Source organism: Pelodiscus sinensis, chromosome 1, assembly GCF_052426305.1.
Source record: "Pelodiscus sinensis isolate ZL-2025 chromosome 1, ASM5242630v1, whole genome shotgun sequence".
Classification (NCBI taxonomy): domain Eukaryota; kingdom Metazoa; phylum Chordata; order Testudines; family Trionychidae; genus Pelodiscus; species Pelodiscus sinensis.
Window position 1 is genome coordinate 346,212,318 of NC_143052.1, and position 21,468 is coordinate 346,233,785.

At 44.1% G+C, this 21,468-nt stretch overlaps 1 protein-coding gene across 4 annotated transcripts in view; it reads right to left on the bottom strand.

The window, feature by feature from the left end:
* Positions 1 to 21,468, bottom strand: part of SLCO2B1 (solute carrier organic anion transporter family member 2B1) — a 171,784-nt gene that overhangs the window by 84,895 nt on the left and 65,421 nt on the right. For 3 of the 4 annotated variants that reach the window (XM_025186940.3, XM_075919608.2, XM_006127506.5), the window contains exon 2: positions 15,360 to 15,463. In XM_025186940.3, the coding sequence (XP_025042725.2) occupies positions 15,360 to 15,440 (81 nt within the window). In that variant the 5' untranslated portion in view covers positions 15,441 to 15,463. Of the gene's footprint in view, positions 1 to 15,359; positions 15,464 to 16,157; positions 16,570 to 21,468 lie in introns of those variants that run through there. The other variant, XM_006127507.5, reaches the window with a different exon arrangement.

The following is a 21,468-nucleotide window of genomic DNA, read 5'->3' on the forward strand; positions in this document are numbered from 1 at the left end:
GGATTGCACTCTCAGCAAGATCACAGATGAAACTAAGCTGGGGGAGAGGTAGATACACTGGAGGGATAGGGTCCAGAGTGATCTAGAGAAATTGGAGGATTGGGCCAAAAAAAAATCTGAGATTCAACAAAGACAAGTACAGAGTCTTACACTTGGGATGGAAGAATCCCAAGCACTGATACAAGCTGGGGACTGACTGTCTAAGCAGCAGTTCTGCAGAAAAAGACCTGGGGATTGCAGTGAATAAGAAGCTGGATATGAGTCAACAGTGTGCTCTTGTAGCCTAGAAGGCTAATGACATATTAGGTTGCATTGGTAGGAGAGCATAAGAACATAAAAACGGCCATACTGGGTCAGACCAAAGGTCCATCTAGTCCAGTAGCCTGTCTGCCAACAGTGGCCAGCACCAGGTGCCCCAGAGAGGGTGGACTGAAGACAATGATCAAGTGATTTGTCTCTTGCCATCCTTCTTCAGCCTCTGACAAACAGAGTCCAGGGACACCATTTCTATCCCCTGGCTAATAGCCTTTTATGGACCTAACCTCCATGAAATTATCTAGCTTCTCTTTAAACTCTATTATAGTCCTAGCCTTCACAGCCTCCTCTGGCAAGGAGTTCCACAGGCTGACTACACGCTATGTGAAGAAGAGCTTTCTTTTATTAGTTCTAAACCTGCTACCCATTAACTTCATTTGGTGTCCTCTAGTTCTTCTATTATGGAAACTAATAAATAACTTTTCTTTATTCGCCCTCTCCACACCACTCATGATTTTTATACCTCTATCATATCCCCCCTCAATCTCCTCTTTTCTAAACTGAAAAGTCTCAGTCATTTTAACCTCTCTTCATATGGCACCTGTTCCAAACCCCAAATCATTTTAGTTGCCCTTTTCTGAACCATTTCCAAGGCCAAAATAACTTTTTTGAGGTGAGGAGACCACATTTGTACACAGTATTCAAGATATGGGCGTACCATAGTTTTATACAGGGGCAGTAAGATATTCTGAGTCTTATTTTCTATCCCTTTCTTAATAATTCCTAGCATCCTATTTGCCTTTTTAACCACCGCTGCACACTGTGTGAAAGTTTTCAGAGAACTATCCACGATAACTCCAAGATCTCTTTCCTGATTTGTCATAGCCAAATTAGCCCCCATCATAAGCCCCCATCATACTGTACGTATAGTTGGGGTTATTTTTCCCGATGTGCATTACTTTACACTTATCCACATTACATTTCATTTGCCATTTTGTTGCCCAATCACTCAGTTTGGTGAGATCTTCTTGGAGTCCCTCACAGTCTGCTTCTGTCTTGACTATCCTAAAAAGTTTGGTATCATCCACAAACTTTACCACCTCACAGCTTACCCCTTTCTCCAGATCATTTATGAATAAGTTGAAAAGGATTGGTCCCAGGACTGACCCTTGGGGGACACCACTATTTACCCCTCTCCATTCTGAAAATTTACCATTTATTCCTACCCTTTGTGCCTTGTCTTTTAACCAGGTATCAATCCATGAAAGGACCTTCCCTCTTATCCCATGACAATGTAATTTACACAAGAGCCTTTGGTGAGGGACCTTGTCAAAGGCTTTCTGAAAAATCTAAGTATACTATATCTTCTAGATCCCCCTTCTCTGCATGTTTGTTAACCCCTTTAGAGAACTCTAACAGATTAGTAAGACATGATTTCCCTTTACAGAAACCATGTTGACTTTTGTCCAACAAATTATGTTCTTCTACATGCCTCACAATTTTATTCTTTACCATTGTTTCGACTAATTTGCCCGGTACTGAAGTTAGACTTACCGGTCTGTAATTGCCAGGATCGCTTCTAGAGCCCATGTTAAATATTGGTGTCACGTTAGCTACCTTCCAGTCATTAGGTATGGGAGCCGATTTAAAGGATAGTTTACAAACCACATATAATAGCTCAGCAATTTCCCATTTGAGTTCTTTTAGAACCCTTGGATGAATGCCATCTGGTCCTGGTGATCTGTTAACATTAAGTTTTTCTATCTGTTCCAATTCTCCTCTAATGACACTTCAATCCGGGACAGCTCCTCAAATTCATCACCCACAAAGGATTTTGCAGATTTGGGAATCTCCCTAACATCCTCAGCCGTGAAGACTGAAACAAAGAAATCATTTAGTTTCTCCACAATGGCTTTATCGTCCTTGATTGCTCCTTTTATAACTCAATCATCTAGGGGACCCACAGGTTTTTTAGCAGGCTTCCTGCTTCTAATGTACTTAAAAATCATTTTATTTCTTTTTGAATTTTAACTAGCTGATCCTCAAAATCTTATTTTTGCTTTTCTTCTTACATTTTTACACTTGATTTGACAGTGTTTGTGTTCCTTTCTATTTATTGCACTAGGATTGGACTTCCACTTCTTAAAAGATGCCTTTTTGTCCCTCACTGCTTCTTTTACATGGTGGTTAAGCCACAGTGACTCTTTTTTAGGTCTCTTGCTATGTTTTTTAATTTGGGGTATACATTTAAGTTGGGCCTCTATTATGGTGTCTTTAAAAAGTTTCCATGCAGCTTTCAGGGATTTGGCTCTAGTCACTGTGCCTTTTAATTTCTGTTTAACTAACCTCTTCATTTTTGTGTAATTCCCCTTTTTGAAATTAAATGCCAGAGTGCTGGACTGCTGAAGTGTTCTTCCCACCACAGGAATGTTAAATGTTATTATATTATGGTCACTATTCCCAAGCGGTCCTGTAACGGTTATCTCCTGGACCTGATCCTGCGCTCCACTCAGGACTAAATCAAAAATTGCCTCTCTCCTTGTGGGTTCTTGTACCAGCTGGTCCAAGAAGCAGTCATTTAAGCCATTGAGAAATGTTATCTCTGCTTCTCTTCCTGAGGTGACATTTATCCAGTCAATATGGGGGTAATTAAAATCCCCCATTATTATAGAGTTCTTTATTTTGGTAGCCTCTCTAATCTCCCTCAGCATTTCAATGTCAGTATCACTGTCCTGGTCAGGTGGTTGATAATATATCCCTACTGCTAATTTCTTATTATTGGAGCATGGAATTACTATCCATAGCGATTCTATTGAACATGTTGATTCATTTAATATTTTTATTTCATTTGATTCTATATTATCTTTCACATACAGTACCACTCCACCACCCACCCGGCCTGCTCTATCCTTCAGATATATTTTATATTCTGGTATGATTGTGTTTCACAGATTTTCCTCATTCCACCAGGTTTCAGTGATGCCTATTATGTCAATCTCCTCATTTAATATGAGGTACCCTAGTTCAAACATCTTATTAGTCAGACTCCTAGCATTTGTGCAGAAGCACTTGAAAATTTGCCACTGCTTATTTGTCTGCCCTTCCCTGGTGCATTGGATTCCTTTGTATGCAGTTGTTTGTCCGCTCTGGCCCATGATTTGTCCTCTCCCCTCCTCTCTTTCTGACTACAACTTAGAGAATATCTATCAGTGGATTCTCCTCTAAGAGAAGTCTCCCTCCGATTTATGTGCATCTCCACACCAATCGGCTTTCCCCTATCTCTTAGTTTAAAAACTTCTCTACGGGCTTTTTAATGTTTAGTGCCAGCAGTCTGGTTCCACCCATCCTTCCTGTATAGGCTCCCCCTCTCCCAAAAGTGTCCCCAGTTCCTAATAAATCCAAACCCCTCTTCCCTACACCATCGTCTCATCCACGCATTGAGACTCTGAAGCTCTGCCTGTCTACCTGGCCCTGCGCGTGGAACTAGAAGCATTTCCGAGAATGCCACCATAGAGGTCCTGGATTTCAGTCTCTTTCCTAGCAACCCAAATTTGGCCTCCAGGACCTCTCTCCTATCCTTCCCTACATCACTGGTACCTACATGTACCACGACCACTGACTCCTCCCCAGCACTACACGTAAGTCTATCTAGATGCCTCGAGAGATCTGCAACCTTCGCACCAGGCAGGCAAGTGACCATACGGTTTTCCCAGTCATCACAAACCCAACTATCTATGCTTCTAACAATCGAATCACCCACTACTAACACCCACCTCTTCCTAACAACTGGCGTTCCTTCCCCCTTAGAGGTATCCTCAGTGCGAGAGGATACCGCAACTTCCTCTGGAGGGAGGGTCCCAACTACCAGATGGTTTCCTTCTGTTCCCATTGAATGCTCTGCTCCCTTGAGACTTTCATCCTCTTTAAGAGCACTGGGGCTGTCAGACTGGAGGTGGGACAGTACTACAGTGTCCCGGAAAGTCTCATCAACATAGCTCTCTACCTCCCTTAGCTCCTCCAGTTCAGCCACCCTGGCCTCCAAAGCCTGAACTCAGTCTCTGAGGGTCAGGAGATCCTTGCAACGGGTGCACACATACACCACCCTCCTACAGGGCAGATAATCGTACATGTTACACTCGACACAATAAACAGGATAGCCCCCACTCTGCTGCTGGGCTTCTGTCTCCATTTTTCTTATGAATAAGTTTAAGCATAAACTGGGCTTCTTATTAAATTATTATTATTAAATAATTGTTATTAAAGGAGCATTGCCAACAAGTCTAGAGAAGTGATTATTCTCCTTTATTTGGCACTGGTGAGGACACATCTGGAGTATTACATCCAGTTCTGCCCCTCTCCCTGCCACCATTACAGAAAGGATGTGGATGCTTTGGAGAAAGTTCAGCAGAGGGCAACAAAAATGATGAGGGGGCTGGAACACATGACCTAGGAGAGGCTGAGGGATCTGGGCTTATTTAGTCTCCAGAAGAGTGAGTGTGGGTGGAGGAGGAGGGTGTTGATAGCACCTTGAAGGGGGTTCCAAAGAGGATGGAGAGAGGCTGTTCTCAGTAGTGACAGATAACAGAATGAGGAGCAATGGTCTCAAGTTGCAGTGGAGGGAGAACTAAGTTGGATATTAGGAAAATCTATTTACCTAGGAGGGTGGTGAAGCACTGGAATGGGTGACCTAGGGAGGGGGTGGAATCTCTATCCCTAGAGGTTTTTAAGTTTTGGCTTGACAAAGCCCTGGCTGGGATGATTTAGTTGGGATTGGTCCTGCTTTGGGCAGGGGGCTGAACTCAATGACTTCCTGATTCTCTTCCAGCCCTATGGATTCTATGATCCTTTTCCCAATCTGCAGAGACTGTTCCTTGTGGTGTCCTCACAAAGGGAAAGGTCAAGCAATACTTCAGATGTGGCGTGCTCTTATCTAGAGCCATCAGACTGATTCTCTTTTTCAATGGCATGAAGGGGCCAGTCTGCTCCTTATTCTAAATCAGTGCATATGTAGGATAGATTTGAATTTTTAATAAAACTTCCTTGCTGAGGTTACTTGAATGAATTGCTGTGCAGCAGAAGAGCACTCCAATCCCTGTGCATCGGCCTTGCTCTTTGTACAGCAGCACAGATGGCCCATTTAAACAGTGTCATGTCACTCTGGACAAGCTGAAGTTTCAGTCAACAGTCTGTCTAAGAGGTTGTTTTCCTGCATGAGAGTTTGTGATAGAAAAGATGCTGTACATACTGAGATACAAGGAAGCAGATAGCACCATCTGGAGCCAGGCATTACTCCAGCTGGCCCCCTCGTACACATGGCTTACAGCACTGCAATTTCCAAACCAATGTGTTGAAATGTCCCATGCTCCATCAGTCCCCTCCGGGGTAGGAACTATCAAATGAGGATGTAATTTATGGTGATGGCCCAAAGATGACAACACCTAACTCTACTGACTTGATCTAAACCAGAATTTGAAAACATCAAGGCTTTGTCTACATTGGCTGATTATTTTCAGGAATAACGGCATTGCGCAAGAGGATTTTTCTTGTGCTAGAAGGGGCAGCGTAGACACTCCTTCTTGCACAAGAGCCTCTTCTGCAAAATGGCGGCTCATTAGATATGCAAATGAGTCTCGGCGATATTCCACGCTTAGCCTCATTTGCATATTTCTGGCACAAGATCATGCCAGTGTAGACATAGCCTAAGCTTTTCTTTCTATAGCACATCTCCTGCAACAGTCTCAACACACTTCTCAAACACTGATAAGCCTCACAACACCAGAATGGAAGCAAATTGCACCCATTTTACCAACTGTGCAATGCATCAGTGGCAAGAAGAGAATCTAGAAATCTAACTGCCCAGATCCCATTGTTCTAACATGAAGTAACTCCCCTTCATCTGCAGAGAGAAAAGGTTAGCACAGTTGGCCTCTAAACCCTTCCCCCACCCATTTCTTTTTCTGTCACACACACACATACACTGTTTTCTACAGTTGAGGGAAGATATTATCGGTTGCCATCCCAATACAGCTCTGTGCACTGTCAGTGCAATATCATGCCAGAAAATATTGCATTGAAATACCTTCCTACTCTCTTTCATTTGTAATACCTTCATAGAAGACTGACAGTGAGAGAAATTGTATTTTCAAGCTTATCCCTACTTATTTGTCAGACATGGATCACTATGCTCTGGAAGCCTGGAAGTTTGAAATTAACATTGCATTGCCACTTGCTATCTAGAAATACTTCTGGGGTTTCTTATCTTATCTCTGGGTAACAATTTAGCATATATTGTAGGTCCTACCAAAGCAGAATCTTTGTGATTTAATAATTTACTTGAATCCAGATCAAACAGCTGAATCAGAACAAGGATCCCATTGTTTCTTTGTTCCTCAAAGCTCAACAATGGTCATCTGTTTATATACATTCTATTCAGGTTCTTATACAGCACACATCATCCCTTCTAGGCCCCCGTAGAAATGTTGCCCCTTAGCTGGTGATAAAAGCCAGTATCTTTAGGTCTTTGCAGAAAGGAGGGGACGGGATTCTGAATTTGTTTCCCTCATTAAATCCATCTGTTTATTCATAACCATAAGCAAGGTCAAACCACAGCACAAACAAACTTGTATTAAGGACACTGTGTAAGGAGTGTCTCTAGCTTGTTCCTAAACGAATATGCACAGCTTGTTGCAAGCATAGGTTGGGGGGAGGGGGTACAGCTTGTGTAACCTGAATTGCGATGGGGAGAGGAGACGGGGCTTGTAGAAGAGTGTCCTTCTCCAAGATTTTACCTGACACATGATGCAATCTGGTGCATATCAGAGGGAAATATTCCTTTTCAGATGTGCAATGAGGTGTAACAGTTAATCCAAACTAAGGATTTAGTATGGATTAACTTCTGACTGCTGCGTGTAGCTGCGGGCAGTCAGTTCGAACTAAGAGGATTTAAAAATGGTGCCCGCCTGGGAACATGCAAATGAAGCCCGGGATATTTAAATCTCGGGCTTCATTTGCACATTCAAATGCCTACATTAGCCGCCCTAGTTCGAACTAGGGGGCTAGTGTAGACATACCCATGCAGGTTAACATTCTGAGTGATTCCAAGGAAGTGCAGCCTGTGGTCTGATTCCAGCTAGGGGTGTTGGCAGGTAGGAAGTGACTGAAAACACATACACTCTGAATATAAATTAGGACAAAATAGCTAAGCATACTATACTATACTATACTATACTATACTATACTATACTATACTATACTATACTATACTATACCTGCAACCCCAAGTTCTTTTTATATAGCAGCTGGCCAGGTCCAGCCAGAGCCCTGTAACACATAATTATATGTCCTGGCTGTTAAACAGACTACATTACACTCATAACTTTATTTTTATCGACAGGTGACTTTCTGCCATGACTCACATAGTAATGGATAGTAACACTGCACTATCCATGGCACCTTTTTTCTGAGGCTCTCAAACTCCCTCATAAATTCATCCTCACACGAGCTTGGATTTTACAGCTGAGGAAAGTCAGGCCCAGGTAGGTACCCTGTGGCAGAGCCAAATACAGAACCCAGAATACTTTGCCAAGATTTTAAAAAGTGACTAGTGATTTTGGGTGCCCAACCTGAGACACCTTAATAGGGCTTAATTGTCAGAATGTGCTGAGTTCCTGCTCTCTGAAAACCAGGAGCATATATAGTGACTCAGGTCAGGCACCCAAAATAAGGAGTCACTTTTGAAAATATTGACAAATTGTGCCCAGTCCTGGGCTTCAACCAAGCACCGGCTTCCTGGATTTGCCTCCTTATCTTCATAAATCTAACCTAAACGTCAGCTTTGTCAGCAGCCCTTATCTATTTTGCTTGATGTACTCTTCTGCTACACACTCTGACAGCCAAACTCTACTCTCTCCAATACTGGTGAAACCCCAAGCACTTCAGTGGAGTTATGGGAAAGAGTTTTGTCCACTGATGTTCATTATATTAAGGCTAGATCTTGCTGTCACAGAAATCAATGAAGTCTTGTCATGGGCATCAAATCCTTATTTTGTCCAGTTTGTGGTATTGTGGGAATTAGTGTCATGTGTCATTACATGTTTTAAGGTCCTTCTGGTCTGTAGAGATTTCCTTCTGTTAAATTGCCTCGGGAGGTTGTGGACTCTCCATCACTGGAGATATTTAAGAATAGGTTAGATAGACACCTTTCAGGGATGTTCTAGATCAGGGGTGGGCAAATGGGCCTTCGTGGGTTGGATCCAGCCCACCAAGCAAGTTGATCTGGTCTTCAGAGACCCTGACACTCCCCCACCCCCAGGTCAATCAGGGCCTAGGGAGGGAGGAGCTTGTGGCACTAACAGTCAACCCTGGCTGTTAACTCTAAGCAACGAGCGCTGGAGGGCAGGGAGCGAGAGGCTTTGTGCTCCTCCCCCAGGCCAATTAGAGCGCTGCGGCACTTACAGGGTGTGGGCAGGGCAGAAGGAGACTTTGTGTGCTTCCTCCCACCCTCAAGCCCTGATTGGCTTGGGGATAGAGGGTGAGGGGGAGTGCATGAAGTCTCCTCCCACTGCCAAAGGCACGGGCACCTAGAGGGAACCACCAGCTGTTCTGAACAGCTGGTGGTTCTCTCTGGGGAAGAGGGAAGAGCAAAGATGTCACGCCCCCCCCCACCCCCAGGCCAATCAGGTTCTGTGGCCTGGAAAGCATGGAAGTATCCTGGCCCTGCCCCTTCTGCCCGAGGCTCCGTCCCTGAAAATTACTGCAATGGCCCCCCAGTCACAAATTATTGCCTTCCTCCGATCTAGATGGTGCTTAGCACTGCCCGGAGGGCAAGGGACTGGACTTGATGACTTCTCGAGGTCCCTTCCAGTTCGAGTGTTCTATGTACAGCCTTCTCTAGGAGGACTGGTTGCACCAAGTTCTTCAGTCACATTTTTGTGCCTTTGCTGTCTGGAATTTACCACAATGTTATTTGTGATCCATTCAGCTGGTTGGAAGTATGTACTGTGTGTTAAGCAATCCTTTGGTTTCCTTGTAAGGATTGTCCAAATCCTGCTATTAAAATTGTCTCCCAGAATGGGAAGAAGTTAGATACTGATTGTGAAACCTGAGCATGTGACCTATCTTCATGAAGGCAACATGAAGCGGGGGTGGGTGGGGTGGGTCAGGGAAGCGTAGTGGGGAGATTCTCTACAGAGTATTCAAAAAGCTTTAGGAGTGAATTCCTGTGTCTCGGCTCTCCGGGCACATGTACAAATGCACACGACAGCTCAGAGAACTTGTTTTTGCATTATTCAAACTCACAGTGAGCTGCAGCCCGAGACACTTCCACACACAAAACATAGGATTCTCTTTCCTGTGGCTTCTGACACTTAGGCTAGGTCTACACGATAGGTTTTTTCCCCCAGAAAAAGCTACGCAAAATGCCCTTCGCATTTTGCGTAGCTTTTTCCGATCGCTTTTCCGTAGCTTTTTCCAATTGCTTTTCAGAATCGCTTTTCCAGATCGCTTTTCCATTATTTGGCCCAGTCTAGACCAGTAGTGCTCAACCTTTTTTCATTCACAACCCCCCAGAGCCGGGAAAATTTTTGTTGAACAACACCCCCCCCCAAAAAACCAACAACCCCTCTACGGGAACATTTTGTTGCAGCCCCTTTAATTTAAAGTGCTGGTCCACTACCCTGCCACTCCCCTTGCCCCCGCCACGTGTACTCCGAGCTAAAAGAAAATGTTGGCCAACCACTGCGACCCCCCCAGGAAGACAGCTGCGACCCAACCCACGGGTTGCACACCGCTGGTCTGGACGGGGCCAAATGGTGGAAAAGCCTCCTCTTTCGACAGAGCCCTAATCCCTCACAGAACGAGGAAGACAGGGTTCCCCGAAAGAGCGCGTTTGCTCTTCCGCAAAAAAAAGTGGAAGAGCAAATGCATTCCTTGGACATGGTGGAGTGTTTCTGGAAAATCCCCACAGTGTAGACGTACCCATAGATTTCTCTTTGTTCCAGGGGAAGCTAAGTGGTGGGTCAGGTGGCAAATGCCTTTAAGGCCTTGCCAAGCTCCTAGAAGCAAATTCTAGATTTATTAGCAAGAGAGTTGTTCAGGGATCAAGACTGTTGGGCAGGTATTTTGGCCTTGGAAAGGGTTCAGAAAAGGGCAACTAAAATGATTTGGGGTTTGGAACAGGTCCATATGAGGAGAGGTTAAAGCGACTGAGACTTTTCAGTTTAGAAAAGAGGAAACTGAGGGGGGATATTATAGAGGTATATAAAATCATGAGTGGTATGGAGAGGGCCGATAAAGAAAAATTATTTATTAGTTCCCTAAATAGAAGAACTAGAGGACACCAAATGAAATTAATGGGTAGCAGGTTTAAAACTAATAAAAGAAAGTTCTTCTTCACAAAGCAAATAGTCAACCTGTGGAACTCCTTGCCAGAGGAGGATGTGAAGGCTAGAACTATAATAGAGTTTAAAGAGAAGCTAGATAATTTCATGGAGGTTAGGTCCATAAAAGGCTATTAGCCAGGGGATAAAATGGTGTCCTTGGCCTCTTTTTGTCAGAGGCTGGAGAGAGATGGCAGGAGACAAATCGCTTGATCATTGTCTTCGGTCAACTCTCTCCGGGGCACCTGGTGCTGGCCACTGTCGGTAGACAGGATACTGGGCTAGATGGACCTTTGGTCTGACCCAGTACGGCCGTTCTTATGTTCTTATATGCAGGTATTTTATGCTGAACATGAGGATGCGAAACAGAACAGGGACCCTCTCAGGCTGCTCAATTCTATTTTCTCTCAGAGATTTGCAAGTGAGCTTGGTGCTGGGAAAGTGTTGGGTTAGCAATGGCAGATGGGCAACAGCAGTGTAAATTTCCCCCGCATGTGCTTCAATTCTGATCCGAAAGGACCCCTTCTAGGACCAAAAAGAGTGGCCAGTGTCCATATCAAATCAATCAGTCTCTCTGCTGAGTCTACCAACTCAGAGGTCACCTGTGATCGATGCACTGGGAGCTGGATTGAGCCCGTTAACTCATCACAAAAAGTAAGCCACCAAAAAATAACCATTTTCCATCATTAGCAAAGGCTGGTTTCACAACAGCGTCCCAGCAAAGACTCAGAAGTCAATAACCAATTCTCTGAACCTTCCACAACTGCACAGTCTGTTATCAGGTATTTTGGGGTGCAACATTTGTAAGAAAGATTTTCGTGTCTCATCTCAGAAAACAACTGATTGTGCCAGACTAATGGCTGATTTCAGCGCTCCCTTGTGCCACACATCCTTTGCACTCTTGCTGCAGTTTGCTGCTTTGGGATCACTAATTGGTTACAGTGCATGTCACTTTGTATGCAGCACCACAGAAAGACCTTAGCTTTGTCTTATTTTCACGTGGACATCCATGAGAACAAAACAAAATTGGTGGGAACAGTGGTTTTGTGGCTAACTTGCAGGACTATGTCAAGTAATGTGGGTTACGTTCCTGTCTCTCTCACAAACTCCCTGTGTGACTGTGGGTACATCACATGTCTTGGCTCCTCCATCTGCAGAACAAGGATAATGATACTCTTACCGTGCAGGGGGCCAGCCCCACCAATGGGGTGGGAGGGAAGGGGGCAACTACTCTGAGGCCTAGCAATACGAAAGATCCCAGAGATCCTGGCTTCTGCCACCACTACTGTGGCAGAGGCTGGAACTCCGGGCCCTTTACATCTCTCGTGGAGAGCAGCTTAATGTGCTCTGGACATCACTGAGGGGTGGGAGGTGGGGTGGAGTGCACACCGCAATTTGGGTGGCACTGGGGGCTGGCTGCCCCAAACCTGCCCCTTCTGCCCAAGGCCCCGCCCCTTCCAGAAGCACAGAGCAAGCTCTTCCACCTTGCTACCTTGTCGACCCCAGTGCAAGAGGCTATAAGGCAAATTTCATGAATGTTTGTAAAACACTTTGAACGGCCTTATTGTTAGGCAGAGCAATGCCTGTTTTACTTCAGGCAGGTGATCAACTTCATGCTCTAATTACACAGTGTTGTTTGTTCCAGAATCTGAAATCACTTTTCAAATATTAATGAACCAAACCTCACAACCTATCAGACAGTAAGTCGCATTAAAATCACGGTGTGCCTGGATGCACCCCTATATTTGCACCCTCTGCACTACTGTAATAAACTGTATGCAAAATATGATGTTCACTGTGGGCATGTCTACACTGGGGAGCAATTTCAAAATAGCTCCCCTTATTTCGAAATAACAAGGCGAGTGTCCACCCTACTAAGCCCATTATTTTGAAGTAATGACGCCTGCCTGTGAAGAAGAATAGCTTATTTCAAAATAGTTATTTCAGGAGTTATTATTTCAAAATAACTCTCTAGTGTAGACACAGGCTACGTCTACACTGGCCCCAAATTCCGGAAAAGGGATGCAAAGCAGGTAAGTCAGAATAGGGAAATCCGTGGGGGATTTAAATATCCCCCGCGGATTTAAATAAACATGTCCGCCGCTTTTTTTCCGGCTTGGGGAAAAGCCGGAAAAAAGCGTCTAGACTGGCGCGATCCTCCGGAATAAAGCCCTTTTCCGGAGGATCTCTTATTCCTACTTTCAGAGGCTTTCAGGTAGGAATAAGAGATCCTCCGGAAAAGGGCTTTATTCCGGAGGATCGCGCCAGTCTAGACGCTTTTTACCGGCTTTTCCCCAAGCCAGAAAAAAAGCGGCGGACATGTTTATTTAAATCCACGGGGGATATTTAAATCCCCCGCGGATTTTCCTATTCTGACTTACCTGCTTTGCATCCCTTTTCCATAATTTGGGGCCAGTGTAGACGTTGCCATAGAGTTTGTGATGTTGTTAGCCCATGTTCAGAGCCATGTGGTCCTGATTTGACAGGAGCCTTAAGCAAGTCAGTCTTAAACAAAGGAGACTGTTTTTCTGGATTTACCTATAAGTAGTAAAGAAGGTCCTTGAGACAGTGAAAGGGAGACAAGGCAAATCTGCATTTTAGACAAAGAAGAAAGAGCATGGAGCATGTTTACCCACAGACTCCTCTACTTACTTAGTGTTTGAATAAAATTTGTCAGAAGGGATAATTGTCTAAGGAATTCACAGCAAAGGGTGACTGAACTACAAAAGCTAAGAGCAAATCCATCCCAAGTATTTCCTGCTTACTCACACTTTCATCCAAAAAGAAAAAGGAACCAACCCTTTGGATTTTCAAGGCAGGTCCTGAGTTGACATTTGGGTCAGTCTTGTTGCTGGGAACAAGTGTTAAGAATCTTACTTTGAACCAAGTCTAGTTGGTTAGGGGTCAGCACAAGAAAGGGTTACGTCTTGATCTCTCTTGAAGCAATTTCTGACTTTAACCCCTTATACTGTCACACACTTAAAATATCTCTCTTTATACAGGCCTATATACAGGCATTTCTGGGGAAGGAGGTGCCAGGTGTGGGAGGGGGTGGTGGCTGCCCCACTACTGTGGCGTAACTTTGCCCCTGGTCTTTTTCCTGGGTGGAGAGGGGGGCAAATCAGCCCCAGCTTTACCCTAGCCAGCTGGAGCACGGGGAGGGAGGCTAGGGCAATGCACTTACTTGGAGGAATTGGGGGGAGGGTGTTAAATTCGCACTCTTTGCACCCCCTCTGTGTACGAGTCTGTTTCTGCATACAGGCCTGTTATAGTTAAATAAATGTTTTATTCTGTGATACAAAACCAATCCAGTGTAGTGTTTATTTGACTTGTTCGTTAATTCCAATTAAAGTTGCAAACTGTGCTATATTGCCTACTCACAGAGGGAACAGACCAGTGACATCTGAACTGGTCAGGAGAGCACTGGACATGCAGAACACATGTTTTTTGGGGAAAAAAAAATCAGGCCTGGATATGAGTTGGGATCTCCTTGCAAGTACTAAACAACACTGCAGGAAGTCAGAGCATGGCTGGTATGTCGTTGGCAGACTGCTGGGGTGGGAGTTGCTAGAACCAGGAAAGCAGTTACACACAGCCACTCAGGGTGTGACCTGTGTGCTGTTGGGCTGTTTGTGAGTGGTCCAGCATGGGAGCAAGACTTTGTGAGGGTGTAGACCAGGGTGACAACCTCTCACTGAGCTGGGTTGCACCCAGAATTTGATACACTTCACCGATGGATGAAGAGGCACAAAAGCTCCAAGGCCACCTGATCCTCCACAGTTACGCCAATGCTCAGCTTTAAGTGCATGAGTAGTTCCACTGAGTTCGGCAGGGCTACTGAGTCGCATTACAGTTAAGCGCACACATAAATCTCTGCAGAATTGGGGTCTCAATGACTTGCCCCAACTTGCCCAGCGATTTGGCAGATGACAGAAAACGGAGCAGGGAACCCAGAGTCCTTCCCTTCTTTTCCGAACACAAAGCTATCTCTTTTCAATGAAAATGGCTCATAATACTTTGCTCACTCTTGTGATATGATAAGAAAAAGAAGCTGAATTTTGGGAGCTGAGCACTTTTGAAAATCTGGCCTATAGATAGTTGCCTAAATGCAGGTCTGATGATGGCAGGGGAAGTAAATGGGGCAAATGCATGGGGAGCTGGTGATTCAAAAGAGCCCAGAGTTCCCAGCTGCCACTCTTCAACCCCAGACCCTTTAAATCGCCACCAGAGCCCAACATGGTATACTCCAGGCAGCACTGAAGGCTGACTGGAACAGGGTAGCCCTCGCCTGCCCTTCTGACTGAGGCCTTACCCTTTCCAGAGACATGGAGCTGCCCCCTTGCATCTTTCCTGGAAGAGGTTGTCCTCCCCTCATCTTGTCCAGGGGCCCAGTGAGTCTGTCAGCCCCCCTGACTAAATGGGAGCGAAATTCTTTTGAAAATCTGGCTCCAGTTGTGGTCACCAAGCATTTAATTGTGGGAATTTAAATACTGCAACCATGGTAAGTAAAACTTGTTCTATAACATTATTTTTGCAGGCTTCGCTTTTTAGAGTAAAGGTACTTTTTTTCTCGTTGAACTTCTGCAAGTAGGGAGAACCACATCTGAGCTTTAACAATCATTTAATAAAAAGAAATAAACAGAGATGACTTCTGCAGAAACCAAACACTTCCTTTTCTCTCCTGGAGAGGGAGTGGGGGAGGGAATTATAGCATGCTTGAGTATTTACCTTGATATTGAGAAATGGATTCTTGCAGCATATTCTTTTAGATTGATCCTCAGGGCTCTTTTCTGACACAGTGGCTGTCATTCTGTCAGTTACACTTTAGATGCCTGCAAAAAAAAAGAAATTATTCAACACATTGCTAATGCTTTTACATAACAACATGGTCATTATAAGTTAATGTTATCTATTATTAACTACATAATGTGTTACACCTGCAAAGCATGATACAAAATTTGAACAATCTAATCAACAGAGGGAGGGAGAGGTTAAGACTTTTTGTCCCCATTTTGGAGTTGGGGAAATTTTTAAAACTCAAGAGAGCTTAAATAACTTGCTCCAGATCTCCCAGTGACTCAGAAGCAGAGCTAGAATCAAAGGTCTGGAGTTCCTACCTCTCAATTATATGAATAATATAATGATTTCCTAACTCTGCCCTCATTTATTTTTACAAACTCTACTGCTCCTGCCAGTCTATCCAAGTTTCACTCCTCATCGCTCCCTTTTTTCAACCACTCGGGGTTTTCCTCCATATCTTACCACTCACCTTGGATGGCATCTTAGTATTGACCAAACACCTCCATCCATTCCACAAAATATTCCAGCTTCAAGGATGGTTCTATCATTTTTTATGGTACCTGGGAAAACCTGTGACTCAGTACATAGCTGCTGCTAAAGTGTTTGTGGAAGGTATCAGTCTATTTCAGTTTCTCCTCTGAGAGGACAGAATCAAAAAGATCTGAGCTACGACAAGCCAGAGAGAGGTGTCTGAGGCAGATAGTGGTGCATGTGCAGATCTCTTACCTCGGATCAAGTATTTTCCCTGAGCAGTTTGTGATGATGCTTCTGAGTGAATGGACATTGGATTCCTTCCCTTGAGCAAGTTGGAATGCTCGTGAAGATGTTTTCCCCTAAACTAATTAGGAATGGACACAGAATTACTTTCCTTTGAGTTGGTGGGCAGGATGTGGAGAAGGAAATGGTTCTCCTTTAGCCCCCGAGGTGGCTGCAGATTCAGAGGAAGCGATGCCTATTCCTGATTTAAGTGGGGTGAAGGAAAGCAAGTTCTTCTCTTCACACACACACTCCTCAGTGCGGGTGCAAGAGCCTCATTCTCCTTTCTGTCTGCAGCATTTTCAAATCCAACCCGTCTCTCTCTGCTTTCATGTTTTATTTTAGCCTTGAAAGTGCATTTTAACCTGTAAAGACCTCTGGGGACAGGGTGTGTGAAAGCGCTATGCAAAATGGAGTTGAATACTAATGTAAGCAACTTATGTAACACAAACCCATAGAAGTTCTCCCACTGTACCGCAGCCTTCCTCTGATGTGCTGTGTTCCATATTTTCCTTTTGGCTCAATCTGCAAATTGCATGATGTGCAGAAAGACGAATTTCTTTGTTCTGCTTTCAGTATCCAGACTTCCTGTTTGGCAAATTGTCATGTTCAGAGACATTAACCTCTTGTAGGTCAGTCTGTGGCATCCAGCAAGAATCAGTTCTCGGCCCTACACTATACACAGCTTTATCAAAACTAGGAGGGAAACAAAATCATCTGATAAAGGTTGCAGTTGACACAAACATTGAGAGAGTGGTAAATAATGAAGAGGACAGGTCACCAATTCAGAGGGTGCAAGCAAACATTAGGGCTATGTCTACACTGGTGGGTTCTTGTGCAAGAATTCTTGCACAAGAACAGGTCCAAACTGCCATGTGCTTTTGCACAAGAGCATCCATGGCAGTGTGAATGCTCTCTTGTGCAAGAAAGTTCTGATGGCCATTTTAGCCATAGGGCTTTCTTGTGAAAGAAACCCCTGCCGCACGTCCACAGTGCCCTCTCGTGCAAGAGGGCTTACACTTGTTAGAAAAGAGCATAGCTCTTGCACAAGAAGGCCCTGTCTTCCGACACGGTACTGTAAATCTTCTTGCGCAAGAGCGGGTGGGCAGTGTGGACACTTTGAGGGACCACCAGAACCCACCAGTGTAGACATAGACCAGGTGTTTTAATGTGGCTAAATTTTAACATATACATCCAGAACAATGCTGGTAGGCCATATTCGTAGGATGGGCAACTCTTTTGGGAAGCAGTGGCTCTGAAAAAGTTTTGGGGGCTGTGGCGGATAATTAATTGAGCACGAGATTTCTGTGTGCCATTCTGGCCAAAAGAGCTAATGCAATCTTGGGACACATTAAACAGGGGAACCTTAAACAGGCAAGAGAAGTTAGTTTACCTATTTGTTTGGTACAAGTGCAACTGCTGCTGGACTGTTGTGTCTTGTTCTGATGCTCATGTAACCCACACCCTGCTGAGTGGGGGTCACTGTCCCATGCAGTGGCACTTAGACCACTTACAGAGTGAAATAATAAGTTTCCTCTACAGCCTTAGCTGAGAGCCAACTGGCTTTTTTGCTTAAGCTATAGAAGCTCATGCACTAAGCTCCAGAGGTCACAGGTTCACTTCCACCTCGTGACATTACAAGTGGGGGCTTGTGTAGGATTTCAACTGAGATGTCTCTGAATCTTGGGATGGGCTTCCTCAGCTATGGGATGTATGCAGCCCACACACCTACCACATGTACTTCTCTGTCCCATGTATTGCACTTAGGCAGAGAAAGAATGAGTTTCCTCTACAACCTTTGCTGAGAACCAGGTTGCTTTTAGCTCAAGTCGTAGCGGCTCATGCCGCAGGTTCAGTTCTGCCTCTTGGCGTGACATTCACAATTCAAGAAGGCTGTTATTAAATGTGAAGAGTTCACCAAAGAGCCCCAAGAAGGATTACAGGATTAGAAAACGTGCCCTACAGTGACAGAATGGAGGACCTGCAAATATTTATGTGAAAAAAGTGAAGATAACTTAATTACAGTCTATACGTACCTATGTGGGGAACAAATATTTTAAAATGGCCTCTGAAATCTAGCAGAGAGAAGGTATAACACAGTCCAATGGCTGTAAGTTGAAGCTAAGCAAATTCAGACTGGAAATAAGATGTATATTTTAACCATTAAAGTAATTATCTTTCGGAACAGTTTGCCAAGGGGAACTGTGGATTCAGTATCACTGGCAATTTTAAAATCAAGATTGGATGGTTTTCTAAAAGAACTGCCCTAGAATTTCCCCAAAATAATTCCTATGCCTTATGTGTAACCCAGAAGCACTGAGATCACTGACAAGGGAAAGTGCAATCTGCTCTACAGTGTTAGCTGACAGCCAGTTGGCTTTAAGCTCATGCTGTAGAACTGAGGTGGGCAAATGGCCTACAGGCCAGATGTGGTCCTCCAGGGTTAGCCCTTGGTGGGTCTCCACCTCTCTATTTACCTGTGCTTCCACAGGTATGGGGTGATCGCAGCTCCCATTAGCCACAGATTGCCATTCCCAGCCAATGGGAACTGCAGAAAGCAGTGTCCCAGTCTGCACTGCTTCCTGCTGCTCCCATTGGCTGAGAATGCTGATCCATGGCCAATGGGAACTGCGATTGCTGGTACCTCTGGAAGCACAGGTAAATATAGCAGCAGTGGCCTGCCAGGGGCTAATTCTAGTTAACCGTAACTGTTTTATTGCCCACCTCTGCTGTAGAAGCACATAAATTTAACCCCTAAGTTTGCCGGTTCAGTCCCTCCTGACCATGACCATGGTCTGTTGGCTTTACATGTGTTATGCAAGAGGTCAGATTTGATTAATACAATGGTCCCTTCTGATGTTAGAATCTATGAATCTTATGCATCTCTTCATTATTTTTTCCTTCGGATCAACCAATCCTTTTAATCTAAATTCCTGGACATCATTTCATATTTGGAGGACTAGGTGCCATAAACTCTAGTGTAAAGAGAGAAGGAGATCCTTTAAATTGTTTCATTTTTGTATAATTTTATTTTCCTCTCATGATAGAAAATTGAGCAGCTAATGCAATCTACATCCAATGACTAGTTTTACTGTTTATTGTAAAGATTGACAATCTCAAGTCAACTCAAAGATTGGTTTAATGGTAATGTTTGTACAACTCTGAAAGGTATTTCATAGCAGATATAAATCTGAGAACATGAACTGTATTACATGTATCTACATGTTCTATACTGGCCTTGCTGCTCTCAGCCCTGTTCTAAAAGAACAGGTCGTGCCATACCAAACAATAGCATGGGATTAAAAAGTTTCGACAGTAATAAATTAAAGCACCCAAGATTGAATTTAGAAGCTTTAATTTAGAGAAGCTTCTTTGGTCCTCTACCTTCATGTGTTTTGTTGTGGTGTGGAGTTGTTGTTGTATGTTTGTTTTAGTGTGATAGGACTGTCCCTTAGTTTTGGGACAGGATGGGTGTCAAAATATATGGGAATGGGGAGAAATAAGGGTCCAGCACAAATATTTTTATGGTGCAATGTTCAGGGCTGTGCATGTTTACTGGGAAATTGACTGCTAAGCCCTTTAGGCTCCCTGTGTAAAAATTCTCCTTAGTCCTCTATAGGAGGACTACAGAGATGTATTTTCATTATAGTATGAAAAACAGGCATAAAATATTCAAAGAAATCCATGGGAGTCTTGGACAAAGGATAGAGCTCCACCTCCCGCAAAGTCTATTATCACTTGATTTAAAGGAGAATTTATATTGGCTCAGTTAAGCAGTTCTGGTTCCATCCAGCCAAGGGCACTGATTCATACACTCTGGTGTGTTCGTTACAATATAGTGGTGGTGTTTTTTATTTGGATGATAAATTTCTTTGCAATGCTTGCAAATCAACATTGTATCAGTGAACTAGTGCATGACTCAAAATATGAAAGTAGACAAACAGTGGAAGCAGTGAAACATTAATTAGATATTTTAGAATTCTGTTAATGTAAATGCTCTGACAGTTAATAAAGAGTAAAGAAGTTAGTCTGTAGATTTTAATATTATTTTTAACCAGGATCTCCTTTTAAGAATGAAGAGAATACCCAATGAATGAAATTGAACAGAAAGAATATTTGTGTCAACCAGGCAAGGCTAGTAACCAACTTAGATAATTTCATAGATGAGATTAGATAGGTAGATAGATATAATAAAATAGGAGAAAGCTTTAACCAGGCTATGGAAACATCAGACACAGCATCATTAGATCTTCACTTCTTCAAAAATTAACCCAGGCTATCTACACCAGAACTTCTACTTCTTCTGCTGCGATATTTATCTCTTGGTTTCTGTTTTTTCCACACCAACACATCTGATGAAGTGGGTTTTGCCCACAAAAGGTCATGATTCTATATATTTTGGTTAATCTCGAGGGGCATGTTTATACTAGGTAATTATTTCGAAATATCTTTCTGAAAAATAATAACTCCCAAAATAATAATTTCAAAATAGCATGTGCACAGTACAGAGAAGCCTTGAAAATAGTCTGAGGCAGGCACCCTTAATGTGGATGTGCTACCTCAACTTAGAGCCCCAAGAAACACTGGAGAGTAATTACTCTGAGTGACTCTGGAGAGTAGTTATTTCAAAACTAGCCAATTAGCCCGCCATAACACAGGATTTTCAGATTCTCTCCTCCGCGTCGGTCTTCTCTCCTGAGTCTCTGGTCTCTCGCTCCATCTCTCTCTCTCTCTTCTCCTCCTACTGCCTTGCCCTCTCTCTCTCTCTCTCAGCTCTCGTCCGCCTCCTGCCTCTCTCTCCGTCTCTCTCTTTTTCTTTTCTCCCCCTCCCGCCTCTCACTCTGTGTTTCTCTTCTCCTCCTCCTGCTGCGTCTCTCTCACTCTCTCTTTCGCTGTCCTTCACCTCCTCTCCACCTCCTCCGTTCTCCTTTTTGTCTCCTCCGCGTCCACTCCCCTTTCCTCCTTTTGAATCTAGTGCCCTTTCCTGATGTCAGAGACACACACTCGTCCAGGCTCTGCCCCCTGGCTGTTCCCTCTGGGCAGCGCTGTTGACTCCCGCCGTGGTGCTCGGCTGACTCCTGTGCCACTCAGCTGGGCTGCCACACGGGAGCAAGCAGCACAAGCAGCCGTTTGGGCCCCACGCTCCCCATGCAGCACCTCCATGCAAAATTTGCAGATGATACCAAACTGCTCAAGATAGTTAAGACCAAAGCAGACTGTGAAGAGCTTCAAAAAGACTTCACCAGACTAGGTGATTGTGCAACAAAATGGCAAATGAAAT